The sequence below is a fragment of the Gavialis gangeticus genome, unplaced genomic scaffold, assembly GCF_001723915.1.
Source record: "Gavialis gangeticus isolate Ggan-Ray unplaced genomic scaffold, GavGan_comp1, whole genome shotgun sequence".
In the NCBI taxonomy this organism is placed as follows: domain Eukaryota; kingdom Metazoa; phylum Chordata; order Crocodylia; family Gavialidae; genus Gavialis; species Gavialis gangeticus.
Genome location: NW_017729022.1, coordinates 36,282,358 through 36,306,187, shown reverse-complemented (window position 1 = coordinate 36,306,187; position 23,830 = coordinate 36,282,358). Strand labels below are relative to the sequence as shown.

At 41.6% G+C, this 23,830-nt stretch overlaps 1 protein-coding gene across 3 annotated transcripts in view; it reads left to right on the top strand.

Moving 5' to 3' along the window:
• Window positions 1–9,607, top strand: part of PPP1R12A (protein phosphatase 1 regulatory subunit 12A) — a 247,779-nt gene extending 238,172 nt beyond the window's left edge. For 2 of the 3 annotated variants that reach the window (XM_019514786.1, XM_019514783.1), the window contains one exon: window positions 7,160–9,607. In XM_019514786.1, the coding sequence (XP_019370331.1) occupies window positions 7,160–7,246 (87 nt within the window). In that variant the 3' untranslated portion in view covers window positions 7,247–9,607. The remainder of the gene's footprint in view (window positions 1–7,159) is intronic. The other variant, XM_019514785.1, reaches the window with a different exon arrangement.
• Window positions 9,608–23,830: the final 14,223 nt, after the last annotated feature.

The window sequence follows — 23,830 nt, the reverse complement described above, 5'->3', positions numbered from 1 at the left end:
AGCCGTGGCTGCAGTCCACCCCACCCCACCCCACGTAGATCCGGGGGGCACAGGTCCCCCCATGCCCTCCCAAGGTGCAAGCAGTGACGGGAGCCACCACCCCCCACCACGAGCCAGAGCTCTGGCCCCCCTCCCCGCATAGGCAGCGCCTGCCCCGTCCCCTCCCTCACTATGGGGGGCATTGATCTGCACCCCACTTTTACCTCCCACCACACTGGATTTATCAGCTGGAAGCAGCTTTCAATGCTGTAGGCTGTGCTCCTTGCTGCCTGAGTGCTGCGCTGCGGCTGCATGCAGCATGGGCGTTTATTGGCCAAATTATTGGCCCCATTGGGCCAATATCCGATACAGCCAGTTTTCTTTCTTTCGGTACCAATCCAATATTGGACTGATGTATTGGTGCACCTCTAGTTCTGGGCCATATGCATGCATGCAGCTGCGCACATGCATGTGGGCCCCCTGCGTCCCACTCTTGGCAACCCCCAGCAGGACCCTTTGCGCTAGAATTCTGCCTGCCTGCAAGGGGAAACCCACCATTTTCCAAGGGAACCCAGGCATCCAAGGGCCCTGGCCCTGCAGGGGAGAAAACACCCAGGTGTCCAGAGGCCTGGTCAGCAGGCATAATTATTGGTAAACATTATTGGCTAAAACGGCCAAAAAAAAAGCCGGTAGCTAATAATGTCACTTCCCTTTTTTTTTAGTGCTGATTTGATAGGCAACCCATATTTTTGTGCACCTCTAATTTTAAGTTGTGCACATGGACAAAATTAACCAGGTCAACGACTGTTAAAACTAAGTTATATCCAGGAAATAGATGGAATACAATGAATTAGAAATATTTTGTATTCCACAAATTGAGTGACACCAGGCAACTGATGCCCAATATTCATTACTCAAGAAAGTTTCTTGAATTCATTTTGAGCTCCCTCTCCTGTTCCGTAATAACATTAACTTCCAAAGACAACTTCTAAATACATGCACTGAGTTTTTGGTGATACAGTAGGCAACAAGCAGAGAAATAAACAAGACAACCATGTTGTTCTAGTTAGGTTAGAGACAGAGCCCAGGAAGTTTGCCATAACCAAGGACACAACATTTGATGCTTCTGAGAGTTTGTTTTAACAGTGGGGTTCACAGAAAGCTAGAAAAATTTCTCATCTAGTAAGTAATGAGGAACTTTAGAACAGGGAATATCGGGATGTGTGGCAGAGTTGCTAGAGTCATAACAGAAGTAGAGAATACAGATAGGTAGTGCCACTTTTTAAAAGCTTTTTTTCAGCAGCATATGAATGTTTTGAATTATAAGATTAACCTTTCATCCAGTTGTTTGCTGTAAAGTCATGTAAAAGTATATGTTAAGCACATGATTATTTACAGACTTCTGAATAGGAGATTTAGTCTGTAATTAGAATGTTAAGTAAAGAATTCCAGGAATAACTCTCATTGTTAATGCATCCTGAACTCTTTTGCAAAGCTGTGACTAATTTCTGCCTGTTCTTAAATTACATTTCAAGAATGTGCCACTTGTTTGATGCTTTCCCTTCACAGCTAGTTATCTGCTTTAAACCTACTGTTTCTCAATATAAGTTTTCTTTCAGTTCTTCTCATCTATGGTTCTTTTTAAACATACTGTACTTGCTTTGGTCTTGTTTTCACTCCTGTCTTTTTGCAATTCCTGCAGAATCTACATCAAGTAAAGCAAATTCAGTCTTTGAGACATGTAAATGAGCGGCTGGTGGCTGAGAATAGGGCCTTGACCAGAGTGGTTACCAAGCTCTCAGGGTCCTGTAGGCAACTGCATTCTGTGGACTTGTAATTTCTTCTTCCTTCATTTCTCTTCCTTTGTGTAGCCAGGCAGGTGTTGAACTTTAGCTAGTGCTTTGGCCGTATATTATTAATGCCTGTGTGTTGGAGACTCGCTTTTTGCTTGACTACAGAAGTGTGGCTTATGCATGGTACCCAGCATTCCAGATCCTGTTATATACATATTGATGTGATTTGGTATCGCTTACTAGCAAAGTCACTTGTCATTTTGTATTCAACAATAAAGCAGGGGACCGCTCCAGAAATATCTTTGACTTAAAGATTGTTTCGATATGGTATTCATGTCTCATATAAAGATGTAATGTCATGAGTTGTATGGCTGTGTGCATAGTTACTTTTTATTAAAACTCAGCAACATTCTGAACTCAGACTATTTGAGCTAGCACCAGGAGAGCTTTTAAGATGCTCCCCTTTGCTTTGATCTTTTTACCATATGCAGGGTTAAAAATACTTTGGAAATCCAAAAGCCAGTCTATTATACTTAATAGTTAGGATAAACAGGATAAAATTCAGCAAGGACAAGCACAGAATACTACACTGGGGATGGAACAAGCAAATGCACAAACACAAAAGGGGAAAAGACTGGTTAGACTGTAGTACTGCCGAAAAGGATCTGAGGGATATTGTGGATCACAAACTGAGCCAACCACATAAAATTATTGCAGAAAAATAATAGTTTACTGCAATATATTAACACGAATGTTTGTATGAAAGTTGTGGGAAGTAATTCTTCCTTTCTGCTGGGTACTTGTGAGGCCTCCCCTGGAGGACTGTGCCCAATTTTGGGAAACCATGAAAGATGTTGATAAATTGGAGTGAGTCTAGGGGAGAACATCAAAAATTATTTGAGGTCTTCTAGAAAACATAATATGAAAGGCTGGAATTGGGATTATATTGTTGGAGCAAGGGAAGACAGAAGGTATTTAATAGGATTTTATAAAGAAGGGCAATTTATAAATGGACAAAAAAGTTGTAATGGTCTTACATTGCAACAAAGATTATTGGAACAGTAGGAAAAACTTCCTAAATGTTGGTAGTTAGTACTGTACCAGATTATGTGGAGTGATTGTGTGGAATCTCTGTCATTAGACGTTTTTAAGAACAGATTAGATAAGCATTTGTCTAGGATGGTTTGGACGGGGATGAATCCCACTTTTAGCAGGATGTTGGACTAGATCTCTTGAGGTCCCTTTTATCTCTGTTTTTGAGATGTCTTCCTCTCTTCATTCAGTATAGTTAACTGAAACTAATCAAAACTGTACTAGTCAGGATCATGGTACTGGTTCCAGTACTGTGGACTTACAATCATTATTTACATCAATGGTGTCTTTTCTTTTACAGTTGGGTATGTTAGTTTTGGTTAGCAACAAAAATAGCTTCTTCCCCTCTCCCCTCCCTCAGGACTGTTCAGATACTTTGGTTATTTCAGCTTGGGGTCAGTCATGCTAATATCCTTGAAAATCAGTTTCTCAGAGTTGTTTAGAAGGTGGTAGTTACCGTACCATAGCTCAGGAAACAGGACTGCTCCATGTTTGAGAAACATAGAACAAAAAGGCTGTAAAACCAGAAGCGATGTCCTGAGTCATTAGGTCCAGTCTTCTACTGGCACAGTTAACCATGTCCAGTAGCCCCTTTTAGTAACTGATCAAGCTCCATGTTAAAACTAATTAACTAATTTTTGGCTTTTGTATTCCTAGCTGCTCCAGAACTTCACTGCTGTGAGGGTTAGAAACCGTCTAATTTCCAGCCTAAGCTTTTCCACAGTGTTGTTCATATTTATTTTTGGTTTTCACTTCATGAAATCTGTTTCCCTGTAACTATTTTTACTACCTCTTAGAGAGAATAAAGTAGGCATTTTTGTAGTCCAGATCTTTCAGTCCACTAGCCGGTACCCTTTTGGTAGAAAAAGGTTGAAAGTGCATGCCTTTAGATCTGGGTCAAATGGAAATAAACATTTAAAATAGGTGGTAAGTTGCACTCCATCCACTCCTCTTTCTCAAGAGAGAGGTGCATAGCTCTAATTCTGCTTACAAAGTCAGGCCCTAGATGATCCAGTGAGGTGGTTGAGAAAGGAAGCTGGAGATGTTCATGAGTGTAACCCATTTGCAATCGTACTTTAAGCAATATTGTTCCACGGACAAGAATTGTGAAATCCTAAACCACACACACACACACACACACACTTTAATTTTGTAAAGTTATTTGGGTGTGGCTACTAAAGTGTGCTTAATGACCACTTAATGGTACTTTGTATTAATTAAACCTATGCAGAATTACCAATTAGCCTAACATAAACTAGTGCATGTGTGGCCTTGCTTATTGAATGGGCTGATGGCAGAAAAATAAAAGGGAGAAGTACTGTATTATATATTGTGTATACAACATGTACAGTCAAGGATTAACTAGAGGCTCATCTACACTAGAGAATGCTGATAGGTGCATCATAGTTTAATCTGCTGGTTTGCTACCAGAACGTGTCAGGGCAGACCTATGACTTAACCTAGCCTCGTTACATTACGTTAACTAAAGATCTGCCCATTTAAACCAAAAGTGCATGTGGACATGCTGCAAGATGTCTAATGGTAAGGAGGCTTGTGTTGTGCCAGGAAAGTTTTGGATGAGTCTCAGTTGGTGCAATTTGATCTAGGTTGGCTTTAGTTATAAGTGTGGAGCATAAATTTTTCAATCTGTTGTTCCGGAGTAGTCCCCTAAAACAACATTCCAACAATACAGAGTAGGGGTGCTCAAGCCGCGGAGCCATCTCACGTGGCTTACGGGGCTCCCCACAGGTCAGGAAATTTGGCAGTGGACCGTTACTATGGCCACCTTCCCCTCTGCCAAATTCCCAAACCCCAAGCCCTTCTTGCCCAGTTGGAGTCAGTCTGCACCCTGAGGGGCTGGGCTGGGCCATGACCTCTTTTCTGGCAGGGTTGGGGTGGACCCACACCCCTTTTTCCCCCTTGCAGGCCAGGTTGGGACCAGGTCATGACCCACCCCCCACAGGGTCAGGCTCAGGCCAAGCTGCCCCCCACTTTCCTCTAGCAAAATTTTTCTCATTTGGTTGGGACTTCTCCAGAAAAACTGTTAAAGCTTCTGGGTGCACTTGCATGCATTTATTCTTTTTAATGACTGTTACTGTTGGCACAGGACAGCGGAGATGCTAGAGGCTCATCTTCCACACCCACGGTTTGTGCAGAAGACAAACTATGTAGCACTTGTGAGGATGCATACTCAGGCTAATGTCTTACTCCTCTTTAATGGTGTGTAGTGGCTGCCTCTTGATGGTTTTCTAATGCAGTCTGCCATACCAATCTGCACATAGGACAACAAATTGATTTGGAGATTAGCTCCATAAATAAAACAAGAAAAACAGAAAAATCCTCCTTACCTCTGAGCCTGACCAGCCAAAGGGCACTGCAGTTCCTCATCAGGATTTCATTCTGTTGACCCAGAACAAATTGAACAGTAAAAAGGGAAGAAGGTGGTTTCTGGCTATTGCATCCATTGTATTGATGGTATTGCAGTACGCATCCACCCAAGCAAAAGGCAGAGATAGTGGAACAAAATGAATATCCTAGCGTTAGCAGCTGAAAAGATGTGTGCACACAAATATAACAAACATGCCATAATATTAGAGATGATATTGTCTCAAAAAAATGAATTAAGGCTGTAAAGTCACGCTCAAAAGTCAGGAAGTGACATTAAGAATGCCAGCGCAACAGTAATTTGGTCCTTGTACACGTATGCACTATGATTGTGTTGTGTTTGATCACGTTTTTGCATAAGGTCCCTGTCTCATTCAGTGAATGGGTAGTTTTGTAGTATTCCTTTGTATTTTACTCATTATTCCATGTAGTCCCAGGGAAAAAACTCCTGCATTGAAGACTAAATTATTACTTCATGGGTGTTTGTGTGGTGCTCTTATGCAAACGTTTCACAAACAGGAATAAACTTTTCTTCAGAATAGCTCTGTGAGGTGAGATGGTAGTATTATTCCTATTTCACAGCTGTGTAGTTGAAGCACGGAGAAATTAAGGCCAAAGTTGACAAGTGTCCCCTAAATTTAGGTAGTATAAACCTAATTTTTCAGAGTACCTAATAGTTTATATTTTTAAAACATAGTTCCCATTGAGCATTTGAGGCTGCAGATCAGACCCCAGGTTAAAAATTAGGCACCCAAGAAAATTATAAATGCACTGTTAACAGCAATCTGTAAAATAAATAAATAAATAAATTGGCTTAAGTGACGTACCCAAAATCATATAAGACTTCTGTGACAGGCAGGGATCAAGTACAGTTCTCCATGGTGACATTAAAAAAAACCAGCTCAAAAATGCATCCTCCTTTCTTGTATGTCTCTGCCTCTTTCACTACATGCATTTCAGTGTCCACAACAAATAAAGCAAGGAGGCCTACAGTTCTTATTCCTTCACTACACAGTCAAGATACAGGGGCACTGTGGAAATAATTAGCTCAATAGTGTTTTGTAATATACTTTGGTGTGGCCAAGTTATAGTTGCAGAGCAGATTTTGGCATTCTGGTATCTTCCCTTTTGAGTGCTTGATGCAACAACCTTAATAATGTTGTTTTAATATAGCTGGGCTTGTGGCAGGGAGGGAGGATATGGAATCACATGGGTTTAGCCATCACTTTTCGAATCCTTTAGATTCTTAGAGCTGCAGGCGCTAGTGGTTTTTTTGATATAGATATATATCTATATCAAAAAACCCACCCTTTTGCCCCTTGGCTGTCCCATTCCCTTCTGATCCTGCATGACTCCCACCTCATTCCACCCTAGCTCCTGACCTCTCTGTGCCTATTAGATTTTTACCCCAGCTAGCTTCTGCTCCGTGATCCCTTGTTCCCTGTAACAAACTTAATTCTGGAATTTTCCTAACCTTCGACTGCTTGATTTTTGGAGCCTTATGAAAGTTGTAACATGTATTGGAGCACAGTGGACCATGCTTAGCTGAACTAAATAATCCTGAAATCTTGTAAACTGCTAGTATAGATGGGCCTCTTGGGTTTTGAACTGCTTTTCAATTCATTCCGTGTAAATTGGTTGAGTACTTTTGGCTACTGCAAACATTTGCAGCGTTATATTTTGCACAAAAGCACCTAGAGTAGGCTGAGACCACTTGTGGCCAGCCCTAGCCGTAGAAAACTTCCGTTTCATAGCCTGACTGTATCATGCCAGAAAGCAGCTTTCTTGTTGAAAGAAACTGAATAATCTGTGTGAGTAAGGGTTTTATTTTTCATGATAGCTCTGTCCGCTTCTGTTGCTTTGATTTGTGTTGTAACATCAAATAACTATTGTTTCAATTTTTTTGCTAGATGCTACCAGACTTGAAGGCAGACAACCAGAGGCTAAAAGATGAAAATGGGGCCTTGATCAGAGTTATAAGCAAACTTTCCAAATAAAAGGTTTACTACAGCAGCAGATTATGGTATTGCACATAACTAGTAACTCCAGTGGACCATAGCACGGCAGTCACTGGAAGCCTGGGAAGATTCCTTGGAGACTGTCATTTTCAGATATCCTGCCAAATGCCCTCTTACCTGTGTGTGTTGTTGTTTTTTTTTGTTTTGTTTTTTTAATCAAGACCATTGTTTCTGTTAAAATGCAGCTGCTGAGAAGATAAAATGACTGAGAAATCTTGTTTACAGCCACAGCATATAAGGAAAGTGTTCAAGGCCAGATACGCCTCAGATATTTAACCAGTAAGCCTTAGTTGTACATAAACACTTTTGCATCAACAAAAGCTTTCAGCTCTCACAGAAGACAGTTACTCAATAATGTTTTTGTTGTGCCACAGTTCTCAAGTTTTTCTATACTCAATTTTTTTCTTTGCATCTAAGTTTGGATTTGCTTCCCCCCGCCCCTTCTAATTATTCATGTACTAGATTTTCCTGTACAGTGTTTTTTCACAGCTTTACCATTTGCAGAGACCACACCCCTTTTAAAATATGTTGTGTAGCTAACTAGAGCTGTGTTGTCCAGCCACCTGGCAGAGATGTTTGGTGGAACATTTGCTTTCACTGTTTGTGCAATATGCATTTATTTCCTATACAAGATGCTTTAAAGTCAGTTGAACCTAGAGTTATTTTAAGAGTCCAGTTTTCTGCCTTTATTGGTCACTTTTTTTTTAAAGAAAAAGTTTGTAGTGAAAGAGGTTAGATCCTGTAATCTTCACATTCATTTTAGCAGGTACTGAGTGATGCTGTATATATAAATGTGTACTGTTTTGATTTTTTTTCAGACCACCACGTGGCATGCTTGAATATATTTCCCTATTGCAAATGTCTGTTAATGCAAATTAGGCTACTCCAGAATACTGTGTTTAACAAAGTTCATTAATTTTTATGGTATAAAGACTTTAGACATTGTACATTGTATGGAGCCCTATCTTTGCAAAAGGTTTAAACTATATAAAATACTTTTATTACCTTTTCCTCCCATTTTTTCATTTGATAGTGTTCACCATGATAAAAGTTGCATAAATATAACTGCTTCACTACATTTCACATACCTGTATTTATCTGAGTGCTGTCCAAAACTGTTGTGCTAGCCAAAGTAATGTTACTAAATCATTTGGAAAAACCTAACCCATTACACTCACGTTAATGTTTATATGCACTGTTATTGCCATGTGAAAAGGCATCTGATTTGATACCACCATCATGTCAGACCATTTTATACATTTCAGTGGCCTTTAAAAAATACATAAGTGAAGATAGCTTTTGTTAGAAACAAACAGCTTTTATATTTTCACTAAACCATTCAAGAATGACATCTTATTGGCACATAGTCTATTGCCTAAAACCACTGAACAGTTCAGCCATTAAAAGAAATTGTACATTGTAAAGCTTGTAGTAGCTAATGTATTATTGACTATATTGTATACTATATTAAATGTGAATTTGTACCCCTTCATTTAAAAAAGGTCATTGTGTTCTACTGCCTACTTTTTGGGGAGGGGTGTTTAGTTTTATTGGGGGTGGGAGGGCGTGTTTTGGTAAAGAGGACATTTCCTCTTTCTGTTGATTGGTTTTTTGAAGATGTAAGGTTATGCTCTTACTACCAAGCTCAGGATTCTTGATTTTAAAAAGGTACAAGGATAGTTTGAGATATCTTGTTATAATTGATTTGTATGAGAGGTGGGTCTGAATATAGGGAACCTTCCATTGTCTTATGCTAACATTAAACAGAGAATTGACCAGTTTGAATGGCTGCAATGTGTTTGAATTCTGTTACAAGACAGATGGGCATATTTTGGATTATATTTGGTAAAGTTGGGTGCCTGTGAATGACTAAATACGTGTTTCTAATATTTTAGTGTTTTATATTTAGGTTATTTATTCTTTATATCTAAAAACCGAATGGCTACTGTGCTACATTGATTTTATTGGTAGTACTGAGCAGACCTTGTATCTGCATGAAACTAGTTGCAAAACCCACTATTTTGGAAAAAAAAATGTATTTTGACATATACAAATAAAATGAATACAAACTATTTTAAATGTGTGAAGTTTTACTGAGAAGACATTTAAACCTTGTTATGAGTTTGGTATTTAAATCCTTCAGTGGGCATTTTTTTTCATTCATTGCTTTACTTGGATGCAAAGTTCAAGTGCTTTTCAAAGATTGTAATCCAGTTGTGATTATTTGCACATTGATGTACATGCACATCTGTAAAGGCAACAGTAAAAATGCCATATTTATGCAATCTGTAACAACTTGGACAAATGTTTATATATTTTACATAAACCTGTCTGTATGCAGAATCTAACTGAGAACCATTTTTTTTAATGTGGTATTGTAAGAGTGAAAATGAAACACTGAATCTCCTAGAGCACCTGCTTAATCTGCTTGATTATTTTGTAGCATTAGTTGGCCTCCCCTAGAAATGTTTTGGTTGATTAAATTCTATCAACCCATAAATTCCTTAGACAAAATATATCCCTAACAATACAGGAACTAATAACAAAATTCTGTATTAAGAATCTGTTTCATTATTTGGGGATGATGGGAATATGAGCGCAGCCTAAAGTTTAAAAAATGGGCGATGCACAGAAGATGGTCATTTGAGACTGTGTAATTTTAGGTGGATTTATTCCAGAATGGAGAAGGATCTTTTGTGGCAGAATTAACATCACTCGTGAGTGCAGTGCTTGAAAGTTGTAGTAGAAGGGAACGGTAGCACTATACGATCTCCAACAATTAATCTGGCCATAATGCACAAGAATGAGAGAACCAAAGCCATGTGAGGTCCCCCACTGAATAAGCAACAAAGCATAGGTGGGGATATCTGCTCCTGTAAGAGACACCAAGGGTGTCGTCTTGGGTTGTCCAGATGCTGATTGTTGCCTAAAGAACTGGGAGTTGGAACTTGAGTCTGTATCCATGTACTTTCATGACACAACCTTCTGTCTTCCCCAATTCCTCCCACACCCACCCACCATTGAGCCCTTTGCCATCTTCTTCCTATCCCCCTGCCCCCCACCCAAAAAGAAAAGACTTGGTGAGATTCATTTTTTCAGTTATGTACCATTCACTAACTTTTGTGCGCTGCTGTTTCCTGTTCTTTTCTCTACAGAAGTCAAACTTAAGTAACACCTGTTCAGTCACTGAGTGCTTCTCTACATTTGAATCAGCTCATTTGGGATAATATTATGCAAAAATCAGCTTTGAATTCTTGTGAGCATAAATCAGTTCTACGGCAGTCCCAAACCAGTCTTCATCTTGCTTGTCGCCTGCTTACCATCATCTTCTTTTGGCATCATATTTTAAAAAAAAAGATGGGAAAAACAGTTTTGTATTAAAACTAAATTAAATGAGAAAAAGTAAGCCTGTATTTGTTTGGCTTGTAAATTGGAAAATGGCATATTTTGAGGTTTTTTGGTGGGGCACTTCTGCAAGCAGAACACTTGTTTCAGGACATATGGGGCTGGTGGAAGATGTAGTAATAGGCAACCATTGATCCTTCTGGATCATGGTATACGTGTTACAGGTCACCAGGACTTTTGACACACACACCTAGGCAGGAGTTTGGAAGAATGGAGGCGGCCCAGACTTTCCATCCCCTCTTTAGGCAACTGAGACAGATCTAAAGGCTAAACTGAGTCCAAATGTTCAGTGCCTCAATGGCTGTAGTTATGTACATGTCCAGCAGTCAAACCCAGGTCTCCCATGTGGCAGAGAAGGATTCTACCACTGAGCCACAACAGCAGGTTACAGTGTAAGATGTCAGGAAGAGCTAATTTCATGGCATCCTCCTCTGTTTCCCTTGAACTTTCAACAGATCATTTTTATTAAATGCAAGGTATGATAGGAAGCTTCCATTCAATCGAAAAGGTGCTACCTGAAGAAATAATACCAACACAGTTGGCATAACTGTCTAGGGAAATCTCTCTTGTGAGAGAAACAGAAATGGCAGCACAGAACTGAGCCACAACACCTTTCACCAGGTGAGGGAGCTGAATTTGTTTGCTAGTTCTGTTGGTGGGAAGAGGGATGAGGGTGGAAAGAGTGGCAAACCTAGAATGAGAGCTACTTACAGGTCATCAAGTTACTGCAAGTCTTCTGGGTAGACAGAAGTAATGGCATGCGTTTTGACTTACTCTGTCATGTTGATTCATACTTGAGTAAACCCTTGCTCAGAGGAAAGCATGAGATTCTGTCCTTTGAATGAATTGGGGAGGTTGATTAAAAAGTTCAGTTGTCTACACATGTGCTCTAGGGTGCAGGGAGTGCTTTAGTTAAAGCACTCCCACTGCCATTTTGAAACGGGGGTGCTGAATGCACATGACGGTGAGGCTGCTGGAGCGTTGGAATTGGGACACTCCAGCAGACTCGATGAATTGAGTCGGCTGTGATGCATTCTAATTAGAACGCATCAGAGCAGGCATCCCACACGTGTACAGGCACCCTGTTGTCCAATATCTAGTTGAATTGGATTTAATCATTTCCCTCCTCCCTTTCCCCTCAACCTTTTTTTTTCTTCCTTGTAATTATGGCTGGGCGGGAGGGGAGAATCCACAAATACTAAAGTCATCCTGTGAAGATTAAAAGCAATAGTGAACTTTGCCCTACCGGCCAGTTGCACCACTTCCAGTTTTGCAAGTAGATTAAACATTTTTTATTTCAATTTGCTTTCCTCTGAAGTAAACAAGTAGGAAAGGCAGCTTTTATCTCTTCCCTCCTCCCCCTCCACCCCATAATGCAAAGATGAATTTCACTGTTGAACTGGATACAGTTAGCAAGTTGCTGCATAATTAAGAAAGTAGTATTGAGTCCTGTATACCATCCGTTGCTGTACAGGATAGTTTTAAGCACATAACTCCTAAAGGCATTTGTGGATCTTTTCTTTACATCTGTTCATGTGAAATGCACAAACTGCTTCCACAACCAACCTAGCTTATGTCTTCGTATGTTGAAGAAGTCTTTGGTTCTTGAGCTCTAAATTAAATGTACTGAAAAATTCTAGAGAATCTTTTTGTATGAGGAGAAAAAAACCCTGCAGGATAATAATCACAGTATAATTTTAAAAATGTTTTTAAATTTTTTTTATTCTATGAGAATCTCATTTTCTTTACTTGGGTATTTAGAATTGCTTCTCCAGAAAGTTGGGCTTTACTTTTGAATAATAGGTCTCCATATGGGAATATCTAGCCTTTAGATTCTGGGGTGTGGGGAAACCACATTTACCCATTTTATCAAGTTTTTTTGTCACAGTAAAAAAATCTCTCTATTCATGCACAGTTCTAACCTCTAGCTGGCTATTCACTTCGGGCCTCAGGCCAAGTCACTGATAGCAGGGAAAAGTATTATTAAGCAGGTGTCCATTCTGCATTCATCTTGTTTACAGGAGCAGCATTGGTATGTGATAGTGAAAAGCTGCAAAAGAATCCTGTTTCAATTAGACTCTGTTCTGCTTCTTCATCAATTTAGACCAGGAATGCGTAGCAGCTCCAAAGGGGACTGCAGTTTTTTACACACAAAATGGGATTAAAAAATCTTAATGAATTTCTTACCTAATAAGGGAGGGGGGAAGGGAGAGCTGCTGCAACTGCTGCTGCCACACCGATTAAGTCATCTGCTATTCTTGTGTCAGCACCTCCCCATTCTGCTGCCACTACTGATTAGATAGGGCAAGTATGTATTCTTCAGAAAAAGGAGGAACTGTTTGAGGATTTTTTAAGTGTCACCTGTTGGATGTCTAATGTTTCTATTCTGACCGGATAATTATAGCAGGGACAAAAGCCTCACATTCCAACTCTAATTATTTCAACCCTTCTTATTTGTGTCTTACCTCCTGTCTTGAGAGTTTACTGAAGCTTATCAGGAACAAGCAACGCAGCACAATACACCTCTCAAAGCATTTGCTGCCCTGTTCTAAATGCCAGCAACCCCAGGGCCTATTTCACTATACAGAGCCCTTTCTCACCTTCACCATGTTGCTGAAGGCAAGCGTCTCTATTTCCCATTTGATCTGTAGCAGTTTTTCTCAGGTATACCAGAACCAGGTCTTACATCACAAGCACATGTCCTAGCAGTTCAATTCAGTTCAGTGGCGACACGTAGTGGGTGCACAGGGGTGCATGTGCACCCCCTGAGAGTGCCAGTGGCCCATCTGACCAGTCACGCTCGCCGCAGCGATCGATTGGTAAGATTGGCCACGGGAGACCCCCTGCATCCACCCTGTCGTTGACTGATCGCTGGGGGGGACATGTGCCCTCCCCGACTAAGGTGGCACCAGTCACTCATGGTTCAGTTTATTGGCTAAACTGAGCATGCCTACTCTGCAGAAAGCACATAAGTTTTGATTGATTTGTGTCTGTGCAAAGCAGGAAATGTTGATTTCAGAAGTGCGCTGGGACAGACTTCAATTAAAGTTGTTCTTTTTCAACTCTGTGGTTCTTATTTGGTAATCTTGTTTTGAATAGTTAAACTACATTTTATTTTGTTGTTTAATTAGCCAAAACACCCATTCTTCCCTAAAACCAGGAAAATTTTGTGCTTACCTCTGTTTCACTTAAATTAGAAATATGCGTGTGTGGATCCAGTTTGCTCAAATGCATAATATAAACAACCTTTATAATCCAAACACTGGCATAGGCAGGTTATGCCAGTTTACCTGTAGGCTTTGTTCTTCTCTTAGCCAACCTGTCTCAGGGCCTTGTTACATACTGCAATTTGAGCTGCTCAAGTGCTGATCAGTGTTAGTGCAAGCTTGAGTTTGGAGCAGTCGCACCTTAAAGCTAAAAACCTTTCACTGTCCCCACCTGCACAGCTGTGACTTGCCACTAGAGAGGCTGGTGAGCCAGGACAGGCTTCTGTCCCTGCTCTAAAAGTGTGGGTGTGTTGGAGAGGTGAGTTGAGTGGGGAGAGGAGGGGAGAGAGAGAGATGGAACAGGAACTGGAAGCTGAAAGATGGAGAATTAATGGGATGGCTGTGGATAATGAAATGGGAGGTGGAAAGGGAAATGGGTATTGTGGGATGGAGGTAAAATGAAGCAAGTCAGCCACTGAAGCAGAAAATAAAAAGTAAAAGAAAAGAATTTAAAAAGAAGTAAGTGAATAAAAGGTCTCATGTTTTAAAAGATTGGAATTAGGGCATGGGAAATGTTGGGTTGTGCTTCCCCGGGTGACTGGGAGCTGGGAGCAGTGAGGAAAGGTGCTTTTGTGGGGAGCTGCTGCCCTTGCCCCAGGAAGGAAGCTCCAGCTCATGGGGCCCCAATCTGGCCCCCTACCTTGCTTTCCCCCCCCCACTCCCAGACTCATCTGTGCCCTGTGATCTGGTTAGCTGGCATGTGCTCTGCAGGTTGTTTGCATGGGGTCACACCCCTGGCAATGACAAGGGTAGTTGTCTCGGTGCCAGAGGTGCCCCCTGGGCAGTGGAGTTCAAGGGGTGAAAAATTAGTCCACAGAACAGGAGGGTGGAGCAGGGGACGCTACATCCTGGGATACTGAAGGACTGCAACTTGGGTGACTCATCTGTGGGGAGTCACCACATGTCCATGGAACACAAGCTGGGTAACACGGGTCAGAGATAAACCTGCTCTGGAGTGGCATAATTTTAAGCTGCCTAAAGTTTGCTTAAAACTAGTTTCATGTGTTAATGTGTAGACAATCCAGGGCTTAAGAACTCTAGGAGATGCCTAAAATTAAAATTAATGTGTAACAAGACCCTCAAAGTTGGGCAAACAATGGGACTCTGCTTCTCACCCTAATGTTCAGTAAGCTTGGGACAAGAGAGTTTGAGTGCAAGGAGGCCCAGAGAATGCTTTTATGAGCTGCCTTAAATTTTTAAGTGCCATGTCAACTACAGATGTGGAAAAATGTTGTGATGAGAAAGGGAGGATTCTGGACTGACAGGTTCCAGCTATATATAAAAAATGGCCCCTTCAGTTCTATATAGAAACCAAGAGCCAGATAAATGTACTTCTGCAACCTAAGCCTGAAATGGAAAAGCATGGATGATGCCTAACGATAACTATGGAGAAAGGGTGCTATAGTGTTCTGGCCAGAATAAGACTAGAGAAGGATTTAAAAAAAAATGAAAGGCAGTACAGATGAAAGCAGTTTTACATGCCCAAACATAATCTGCCAATGTATTACGTAGAGTTTCATCTAGTAAAAACGCTGCAGCATAAAAGCATATTTTCTAACTCTCTTTGAAAACTGGATCTCTAATGGCTAAGGAATATATGCTTTGAGCATACCTCTGCCTCCTGTGGCACTGACTTCATAATTAGGTGTTCACAGAATCTTCCCACTTCCTTGATATCTGAGTATTTGTGATTGTGCACGTCCAGGGCCAACAGGAATGAATTTCAATAGAACAGAGTTCATTAATGGGTTCCTTCTTGGCTGTCAAGTGCAACCTTCAAATTAAACATGGAGCTCTTTGGCAGCTGTTTGACTTTCCCACTTCTTAGAAGAACTATTTGGAAAGTAAAACTTTTTCTTTTTTGTCAACCATATGAAATCGGGAAAGGGGCAGAATCTAGTCCAAAATCATCGAAATGTTTCTTCCCTTCCCACCCCCATTGTCCTAGAAATAGAACCCCATGCGGTTTTAAAAAAAAAAAAAAAAAAAGCTGATGAGGGACCAATCTTTGCACATTGGAATAAAGTTTAGCCAACTGCAAACCTTGCTTCCAAGCCATTAGTTCCTTTCTCCACTATGTACAGCAGAGCTGGGCAAAATGCGGCCTGTGGGCCACATGCAACCTGTCAGACCATTATCCAGCCCGCAGGGCCCCTAAAAAAATTTAGAAAATTAATATGTATCTGCCCCAGCTGCCTGTCATGCGGCCCTTGATGGCTTGCCAAAACTCAGTAAGCGGCCCTCCACCCAAAATAATTGCCTACTCCTGATGTACAGTGATTGCACAGGAGGGAGGAGGGAGCCCAGCCCTGATCTAGCCATGTGGGTGGGGGGCCGGTGTGGCTCAGGTCCCATCTGCCACATGGGGCTTGGGAATTTGGCACGGGGGAGGGGTAGCAGTATTAGCTGCCACTGCTCCTCCATCACCAAATATCCTTGTCTGTGGGGAGAAGCCCCATGGGCCAGAGGTTGAGCACCCCTGGAACAAATCAATTTAACACTGAACTCTTAACAAGATTAGAAAATCAGCCTGGCCCAATGCAAATATTTTCTAATGATTAGTAATCGCAAATAGCAGCTCATTACTTAAATATGGCCAGAAACACTTGTCTGGGGAAAAAAAATACTTTCCCAGCTTTTTTCCCTACCAAAAAAAACCCCCAGAAAAAAACAAGCTGGGAGCTGCCTATGATAACTACTGAACTAGAAAAAAAATGTAACACAAGAGAGCAGAGGCATAACATCTGAATAATATGCCTGGAGACCGCTCTCATCCTTGCCCAAAAGGCAGCATGCAGAGCAGCAAGCATAGGCAGTTTGTGTCATGGAGTGCAAGGCATTCTGGGAAGGGACATGGGATCAGTCTGGGGTGCACACTGCACACAGCGCGTGCACTGCATTTCCACCGATCTTTTGTAGGTCACATTTGAACAGGATAAAAATAAGCCAGCAGCTGAGCACAGAGTTTGGGTGACGAGTATTCTAGCAGCACAGAGATAATTTTATTGTGTCTGTAACTTTAATGAGTCTAGTCAGCTCCCATAACAGACTGAGGATCATAAACTCATCAAGTTCTAAACTCAAATAGTTCTCAAAACAATTAACAAAGGAGTGTTGTGATCAAAGCAGTCTGTAGTAAAGGCAGGGGCTTGGTCTTAGAAAAAGAAAAACTGGAAGGAAGATTCCAGCTGAATGATGTGGATGCAGTGGGCCTCATTGGTCCTTTAACTGCCCTAGGGTTGAAGGAAGTCTTGGCATGGTTTTCTCTCATCCTCTGTCTGCAATGCAGAAGTCAGCTGCAGCCTTCTGCGGCCTTTGCCATACCTGTTTGCCTGTTCTATAGGGGTCGGGGCTACAAACTGAGAAGGTTGAAGTGGGAATATGGAGGGGCTTCTCTACCTGCTAGGAGAATGGGAGAAAAGGCTGCAGGAGATAGGGTGGCAACTTGAGACTGTTCACCTGTCTTACACCCCCTCTGCCTCTAGGAATTTCTCTTTGTGGACCTGCGCCTATAAAATCTCTGTTATCTTATCTCAAAGCAAAGGGAGAGGCTCATGGGGCAGCTGTGTGTTGGGGATTCACAGCACTACAGCTTCAATAAAGCAGAAAAGAGGGAGGAACGCTCACTAAAACCTGATCGTTATTTCCCTCTCCTTGCTTATCCCCCTAAAGGACCTTACAGAGAATGAGTCTCTCAGATCTTCCTAGAAAAAGGAGAGTGTGGTCGTCATATCAATTGGCACGAATTCATGTAATGAATGGATTGAACTGCCTTCTAAGTATTTCACCAGAAAGACCCAATTAAAGCCAATGAAAATGGATTTGTCCAGATCCATTTACACTAAGTGCCTGGGATGATGCCATAGGCATAGCAAATAGTTTAACCACACAGATTTGCACTCATTAATAAGTATAGAAAGTAACAAATGTTGGAGGAGTGTAAACTAGCCTAACCCCTAAAACTAATTATGACGATAAATCAGTGTTTCTCATGGTGTGGTCACTGGAGAAGTGTGCCATCTTATGGTGTCAGCTCCTCCTGCCCACTTTCTAGCTATTAAATTCCATTAAAGAAACTAGAAATATATTAAACTTTTTTCTCCTACTGCTGTCTCATGTAAGGGGAAGTGTTCACAAGACAATTTCTATTAAGATGTTAACTGCATTATGAAAAATGTAAATCCCCCTGGTGTTGATACACCTGCTGTTCTTGAATTGTTACCACAAAAAATAGATATGATTTTTTTCATATTATAATAAAAATGTTAAGAGAAAGCTGTTTATGTGGATTGACTTGTAGGGTGAAAGTTTAGTGCTATTAGATCACTTTACTGATTCATATAAAAAGCTGGGACTCATTTTTGAGTGTCTTCCGAGGTGAAATGTCAACATGCGTATTGTAAGCTTTGCTTATGAATCATAAAGCGAGCCAGCAGATGGCACCAGAAAGCTTTTCCAGTCCTGCCCAGAGTTTATCAGTGCCTGGTAGGATGAGCCACCACCCTGATCTAGAAACTAATGCAAGTCTACAAAATCTGCTTGGTATTTGTCTGGGAAGGCAGTGTGGTTTTCTATAGCTTTTTTTGGCAAAAGTATATAGTAATGGCTCAAAAATAATTGCTCAGAGAAAATCTGCCTTTGAATATTACACATATTCTGATAGAGCAGAAGTGCTGTTTTCAACTGAGCAGAAATCTAAAGTTAATTTATACACAAAGGAAGCAGAGAGAGGCAGACTGATGGCAGTGTATTTTACTAAATGCTCACTAAAGGGTGCTATATGGCAGCCGTTCTCAACCTTTGGTACCTTACGTACCCCCCGCCGATTGACGCAGCAGAAGCAAAACCAGGAGTCCCAACGTGGTACTTCTGGTTTCGCTGCCAAGAGCCGAGTTCCACTTTTTTCACCACGGCCTGGGGCACAGCAGCCTGTGTGGGGCCTGCCTCCTTATCCCCTGGCACACTGATACCGGGGAGTGAAAACCCCGGCGCACCAGACACGGCGGGAGGGGCGGCAGCCAGAACTTCTGGTCCAAGTAGGCAAAGACCAAAACGCAGCACCCGCGTACCTGCTGCCCGTGTCTCGCATACCACGGGTTGAAAAACACTGCTATATGGCACAGGAGATTAGTAACAGGAAAGTTTTAGGCCTCTGGGCTGCCAGTTGAAATTCAACAAAGTGCTCAGCATACAGAAATCAAGCGCGCTCACCTACTTTGTAGCATGTTGGGATCAGTGTGCTAGCCTCTGTATCCCGCCGCCCTAGAAGTTTCCTGTGCATCTCTTCCTGTTCTACTACCGAGTCTCCCTGCAAACACCCTTATGCCAGGGGCTCTTTGTGCTCTTTCATGCCTGCCTTCCTCCCATTCCCCATCATGGCAGAGGCTTTTTATGTTTCCCCTTGTACAATTCTCCCCCATATCCCTTTCCTTCATTCTCCTCCCCCCCCAAGCTAGAGGATCTGTGTGCATCCTTACGCCATTTTCATCCCACTATATTTCATTTGTTTCTTTTCTTCTCTGTGGGAGGTAAGCCATTCACCGTATCATCCCACAGTCAACAGGGTTCTGCTCACTGATGCCTAGAACGGTCCCTACGGTTTTGGAATGTATCAGATGTGGTATTCAAATGTTATCATGTTACAAGCATAGAGAGAAACACCACTGAGTAGAAAAGCTCACTTTGCTCAGGCAACAAGCTGCTGCAATGTTCCTGTCATACCACAACCAACCTTTTGATCACATAAAACTTGTCTGCCCCCTCTTTTCCTCCTGGGCTATGAGTCTTCCTACCAACTCCTCTCTGCCCCTCAGTCCTTTCATAGTTGTCTCAGCTCCTTCTTGGCCATCTGTCTCCCAGCTCTGCCTACGTTGCCGCCTCGGCTTTTGCAGCTATCTTCTGTCTATAAAGTTTCCCTGCACCTAATTCCCTTCATTCATTTCTCTATTCCTGTAGCTTAGTGGACTGGGAGTGATTCAGAGGTGGGTGGGAAGGGGGGAAGCCAGCTGACATGGCTGTTTTTCCCTGTGGTGGTACAGAAAAAGCACCCATCACAGCTTTTGGCATAAGGAGAGTGCCTGCAGCCAGTCCTTCTCCATGTGGTAGCAGGGGAAAAGCGACTGCTGCCGAAGCTCCCCTTGTCAGCAAATTTGCAGGAAAGCCCCACATCCATGGGCTGAATCCAATGGCTCCCTGCTCCCTACAGCAAGGGTTAGGTTGCTAACCCTTGCTGTAGCCTTTCCTTTCCTGCTGTGTTTCTACTGGTCTTCCATCTCCTGTTTCAACCGCACCAGCCAAAGGCCTCTTCCCTAGTGCAGTTGTTCTGTATCTGCTGCCTTCCTACTCCCCTTTCTAGCTTCTCTATTGGGTTGTTCCCCTGCTAAAATGGATTCGCAGCCACTCCCCTTGATCAATCCTGCTGCCCCTTTCTCATTTCTCCTTTATTGGCCCTTGCCTTTTTTTCCCTGTCACTCTTATTACTAGCCTTACACTCCTCATTTATTCCCTAGTTACCCATGCGCTTCCCTTCCTTTTTGTAATACACAACAAATTATCAAACTAATTTGGGATATTTTGATTTTTGTTCCCAAAATACCGCTATAGTGCGGTACAGAAAAAAAGCTCAAAAATCTCTAAAGCATCTGCTGATCTATAAAAAGCATATTAAAAGCATCACACTAGATTCTGCATGTGGCATCTGCTGCATTTCTACCAGGGCCAAGTTGCTAGTTGGCATTTCTTTGAGGGGATATGTCAACCTTAACATGTCTCTTGGGACATGGCCATGTTATATTTGGCAATGCATTCTGTATGGCTGCACAGAGCGCTACAGGCGGGCTGAGCCTGCACACGGTCCTGGTGCAGTCAATGCACTTCTTGGGTATAGCAGCATCCCAGCATCCTACATACTATCTAATGTAGGATCAGGGCATATGCTGACTTACTGATACTACACTAGTCCTTCGGACCATCAAAATAAAAATTTATAGAGCTGTTGATGAGAGAGAGTCTAAAGGTTTCTGAATTTCTCTTAACTAGTACCAACAAGCCAGCAACTGACAGAGAGAGCCAGCAGTAAAATGCTGCTGATTATTCAGGTCTAAGGAATCTTCATACTTTATATTTAGAGATATAAAGGGGCCAGAAGTTGAATGTCTTTTGGGTTCTATTTAACCAGTTGAAAACAGTGAGAACCTGGTTTTAATTTGTGTGTTAAACGTGGCTGGTAGAAACGTGAATGTTTTAGAGGACACCATCTTTAAGAAGAGTGTCAGGCACTCCAGCTGTTGATAAAGATGACGATAGCTAGCAATTTTGTATTCAGTTTTGTGGCACATACAAAGATTTTATGTTAAATACTAATGAAGGTCAGCGGAAGCTACCACAAAATATGACAGCTGCAAGTGAAGGAGTAACAGACTATACATTGTAAAAAGTGTCATTATTTTTGTTCAGATAAAAACAGGTTATCTTGAATTTATGTTTTTATAATTCTACTTCTTTTTATGGGAATGACACCATTATTTTCCCACATACATTTTTTGGTTTACAGATTATATTACTTCCAACAAACGTATAAAGCCATACTTGTTTTGCCTACTGTCTGCAAGCATCACACACTTCAATTATTTTAAGGATCTGAAGCACCTACATGTTATGGTAAACAGGACTGTAGTAATATTGGTAACAGCAAAACAAAAATATGAAATCCGATGGCAGTACAGGAGGCCTTTTAATTAATTGCCATTACTCATTGGCAACATATTTACATTTATTCACTCTGGGACAGTTTACCAATCATGGAGTTCTGATTAAACTCCTTCGCCTTTCATGTTACAAAGCAATGACCTTTTCCATGTGTTTAAAGTTGTGTTTTTCCAGAATCTATACTTTCAGATAACATACTACTTTTTATGCATGTGCCAATTCATAAATTAAAGCTAATCCTTTTTCATTTTTCTTTTACCATGCCAGTACTGTACTTCTGCTACATTTAAATGCAAGCAACTAACCACAACTTAGAGGGGAAAAAAGGGTTTTCTGCTTTCAGGAAGTTTCATGTTCTGTGTCTCTGAAGTTTGGGCTTTCTATTGCTTATCACTTCAGGGGAAAAGCTAACATGCATAACTTTTGAGGACGGAATATTTATAGCATCAATAAGGATTTTACAGTTATTTTGAGGTGGTCAATATTTGCTTTACAGAGTGAGAGGGATTAAATCATCAGTCAGGATATGTATAAATTCTAGCTCTGTCACTGACAAGTTTCACCTGGGTCCAGAACCCAGTGGCTCATTTTATCTGTCCATAAAACACAGACCAGACAATGGTCGTAATCTCACAAGGGTATTAAGGCCTAATTAATACCTATCTTTAAAGTGTTTTGAAATCTTTAAATAAGTCATCCAGCTTTCCAAAATATTACTTACCAGTATTGTGCTATTTACTGGAATGAGCTGAAATTATTTTCTTGCATAAAAGGTAAACAAACGGGTTTATCCAAAGAAACCCTTTTCACTTCTGTAAAAGAAATGAAAGTGGTCTGCTTTCAGTGGCTAAAACTTTCAAAAGATACCTTATAAGTTGCCTTACTTTGTAGAAGTGTATAATATTTGTTGTTCAGCAAAACTAGATTAATTTTATGATGTGCATATTTGCATATAATAGGAGTTGAATCAGAAAATAAATATAGCTGCAACAACTAGCACTTAATGTAACATGAAATTCTTGCAGAGGGGAATTTTGTCTTAAGACAGGTACTACCACACTTAAGTTCAGGAGAGGGATTTAAAAAATAAATGAAGTTGATAACAACAAGCTGAATGGAAGAGTGAGGAAATTAAAATTCATAGAAAATCACCTTGGATGCTGCCTCAGCATAGCTTGCCTGTGTTGTAGTTGGTATACATAGCTCAGAACAAGGGCAAGCAAAATATCGTGTTAAATGGCAGTTTGTTTGTGCTGTTCTTTTAAAAAATGAAACCTAGCTCAAGTGATAACAGAATTTGGCAGATAACATGTAAAATGGAGATTAAGAGGGAATTTGAAGAACAAGCAGCTACAAATGCATGGACAAATAAAAAATCTCTTTAAGTACTCAAGAAGCAGGAAAGATGCTTGAGAGAGAGAATGTGTGATTGCCTATCTAGAACAGTGACTCTCACCCAAAGACAGATTTCAAATCGGAATCCATGGGCACGTCCCCATGAGCATGCGTGTGTGGTCTGCAGAGCCTCAAAGCTGTTTGAGGTGCTGCAAACTGCACATGGTGCATGTGCACTTGTGCACTGCACTGCTAATTAGCAGTGTGGTGGGGTTTTTATACCAGGAGATCCTGGGTTAAAAAAACCCCCACTAAAAAAGCAGCGTGGTGCACTCGGTGGCAGCAGCATGCACTGCCAGAAACTGGAGTATGGCCAGCCAGAACCATGCTCTGGCTGCTGGCCAGGCTCTGAGCGGCTGGCTCATTGTTACTGGAGGCCCTCAGGAACCAGGTAAGGCTGCTGGGGCCGGCATTTATGCTGGGTCCTTTTGTCACGTGCCAGACTGTGCATGCACGGACACACCCAGGGACAAATAGCAGCGGCATAAATACAAGATGGTGACAGGAGGCACCAAAGCTGGGAGCTGCCCAGGTCTGTCCCCGGCTCAAAGCCGATCTCCTTCCTGCGGGGTAGGGTAGCCATCATAGAAGACATTCCAGTTTTCTGCTACTCTGTCTTCTGATGATAGCAAACCCGACATCTTGATGTCCTCTATTTTCCTCATAGAGGACATAAAGGCATCGGGTTTCATATTAATAGAGGACAGCCAGACTGTCCTCTATGATGGCTGCCCTACAGAGGGGGCTGTGTGAGCCAGACACTGCCCTCAGGTGCAGGGCTGCCTCACTC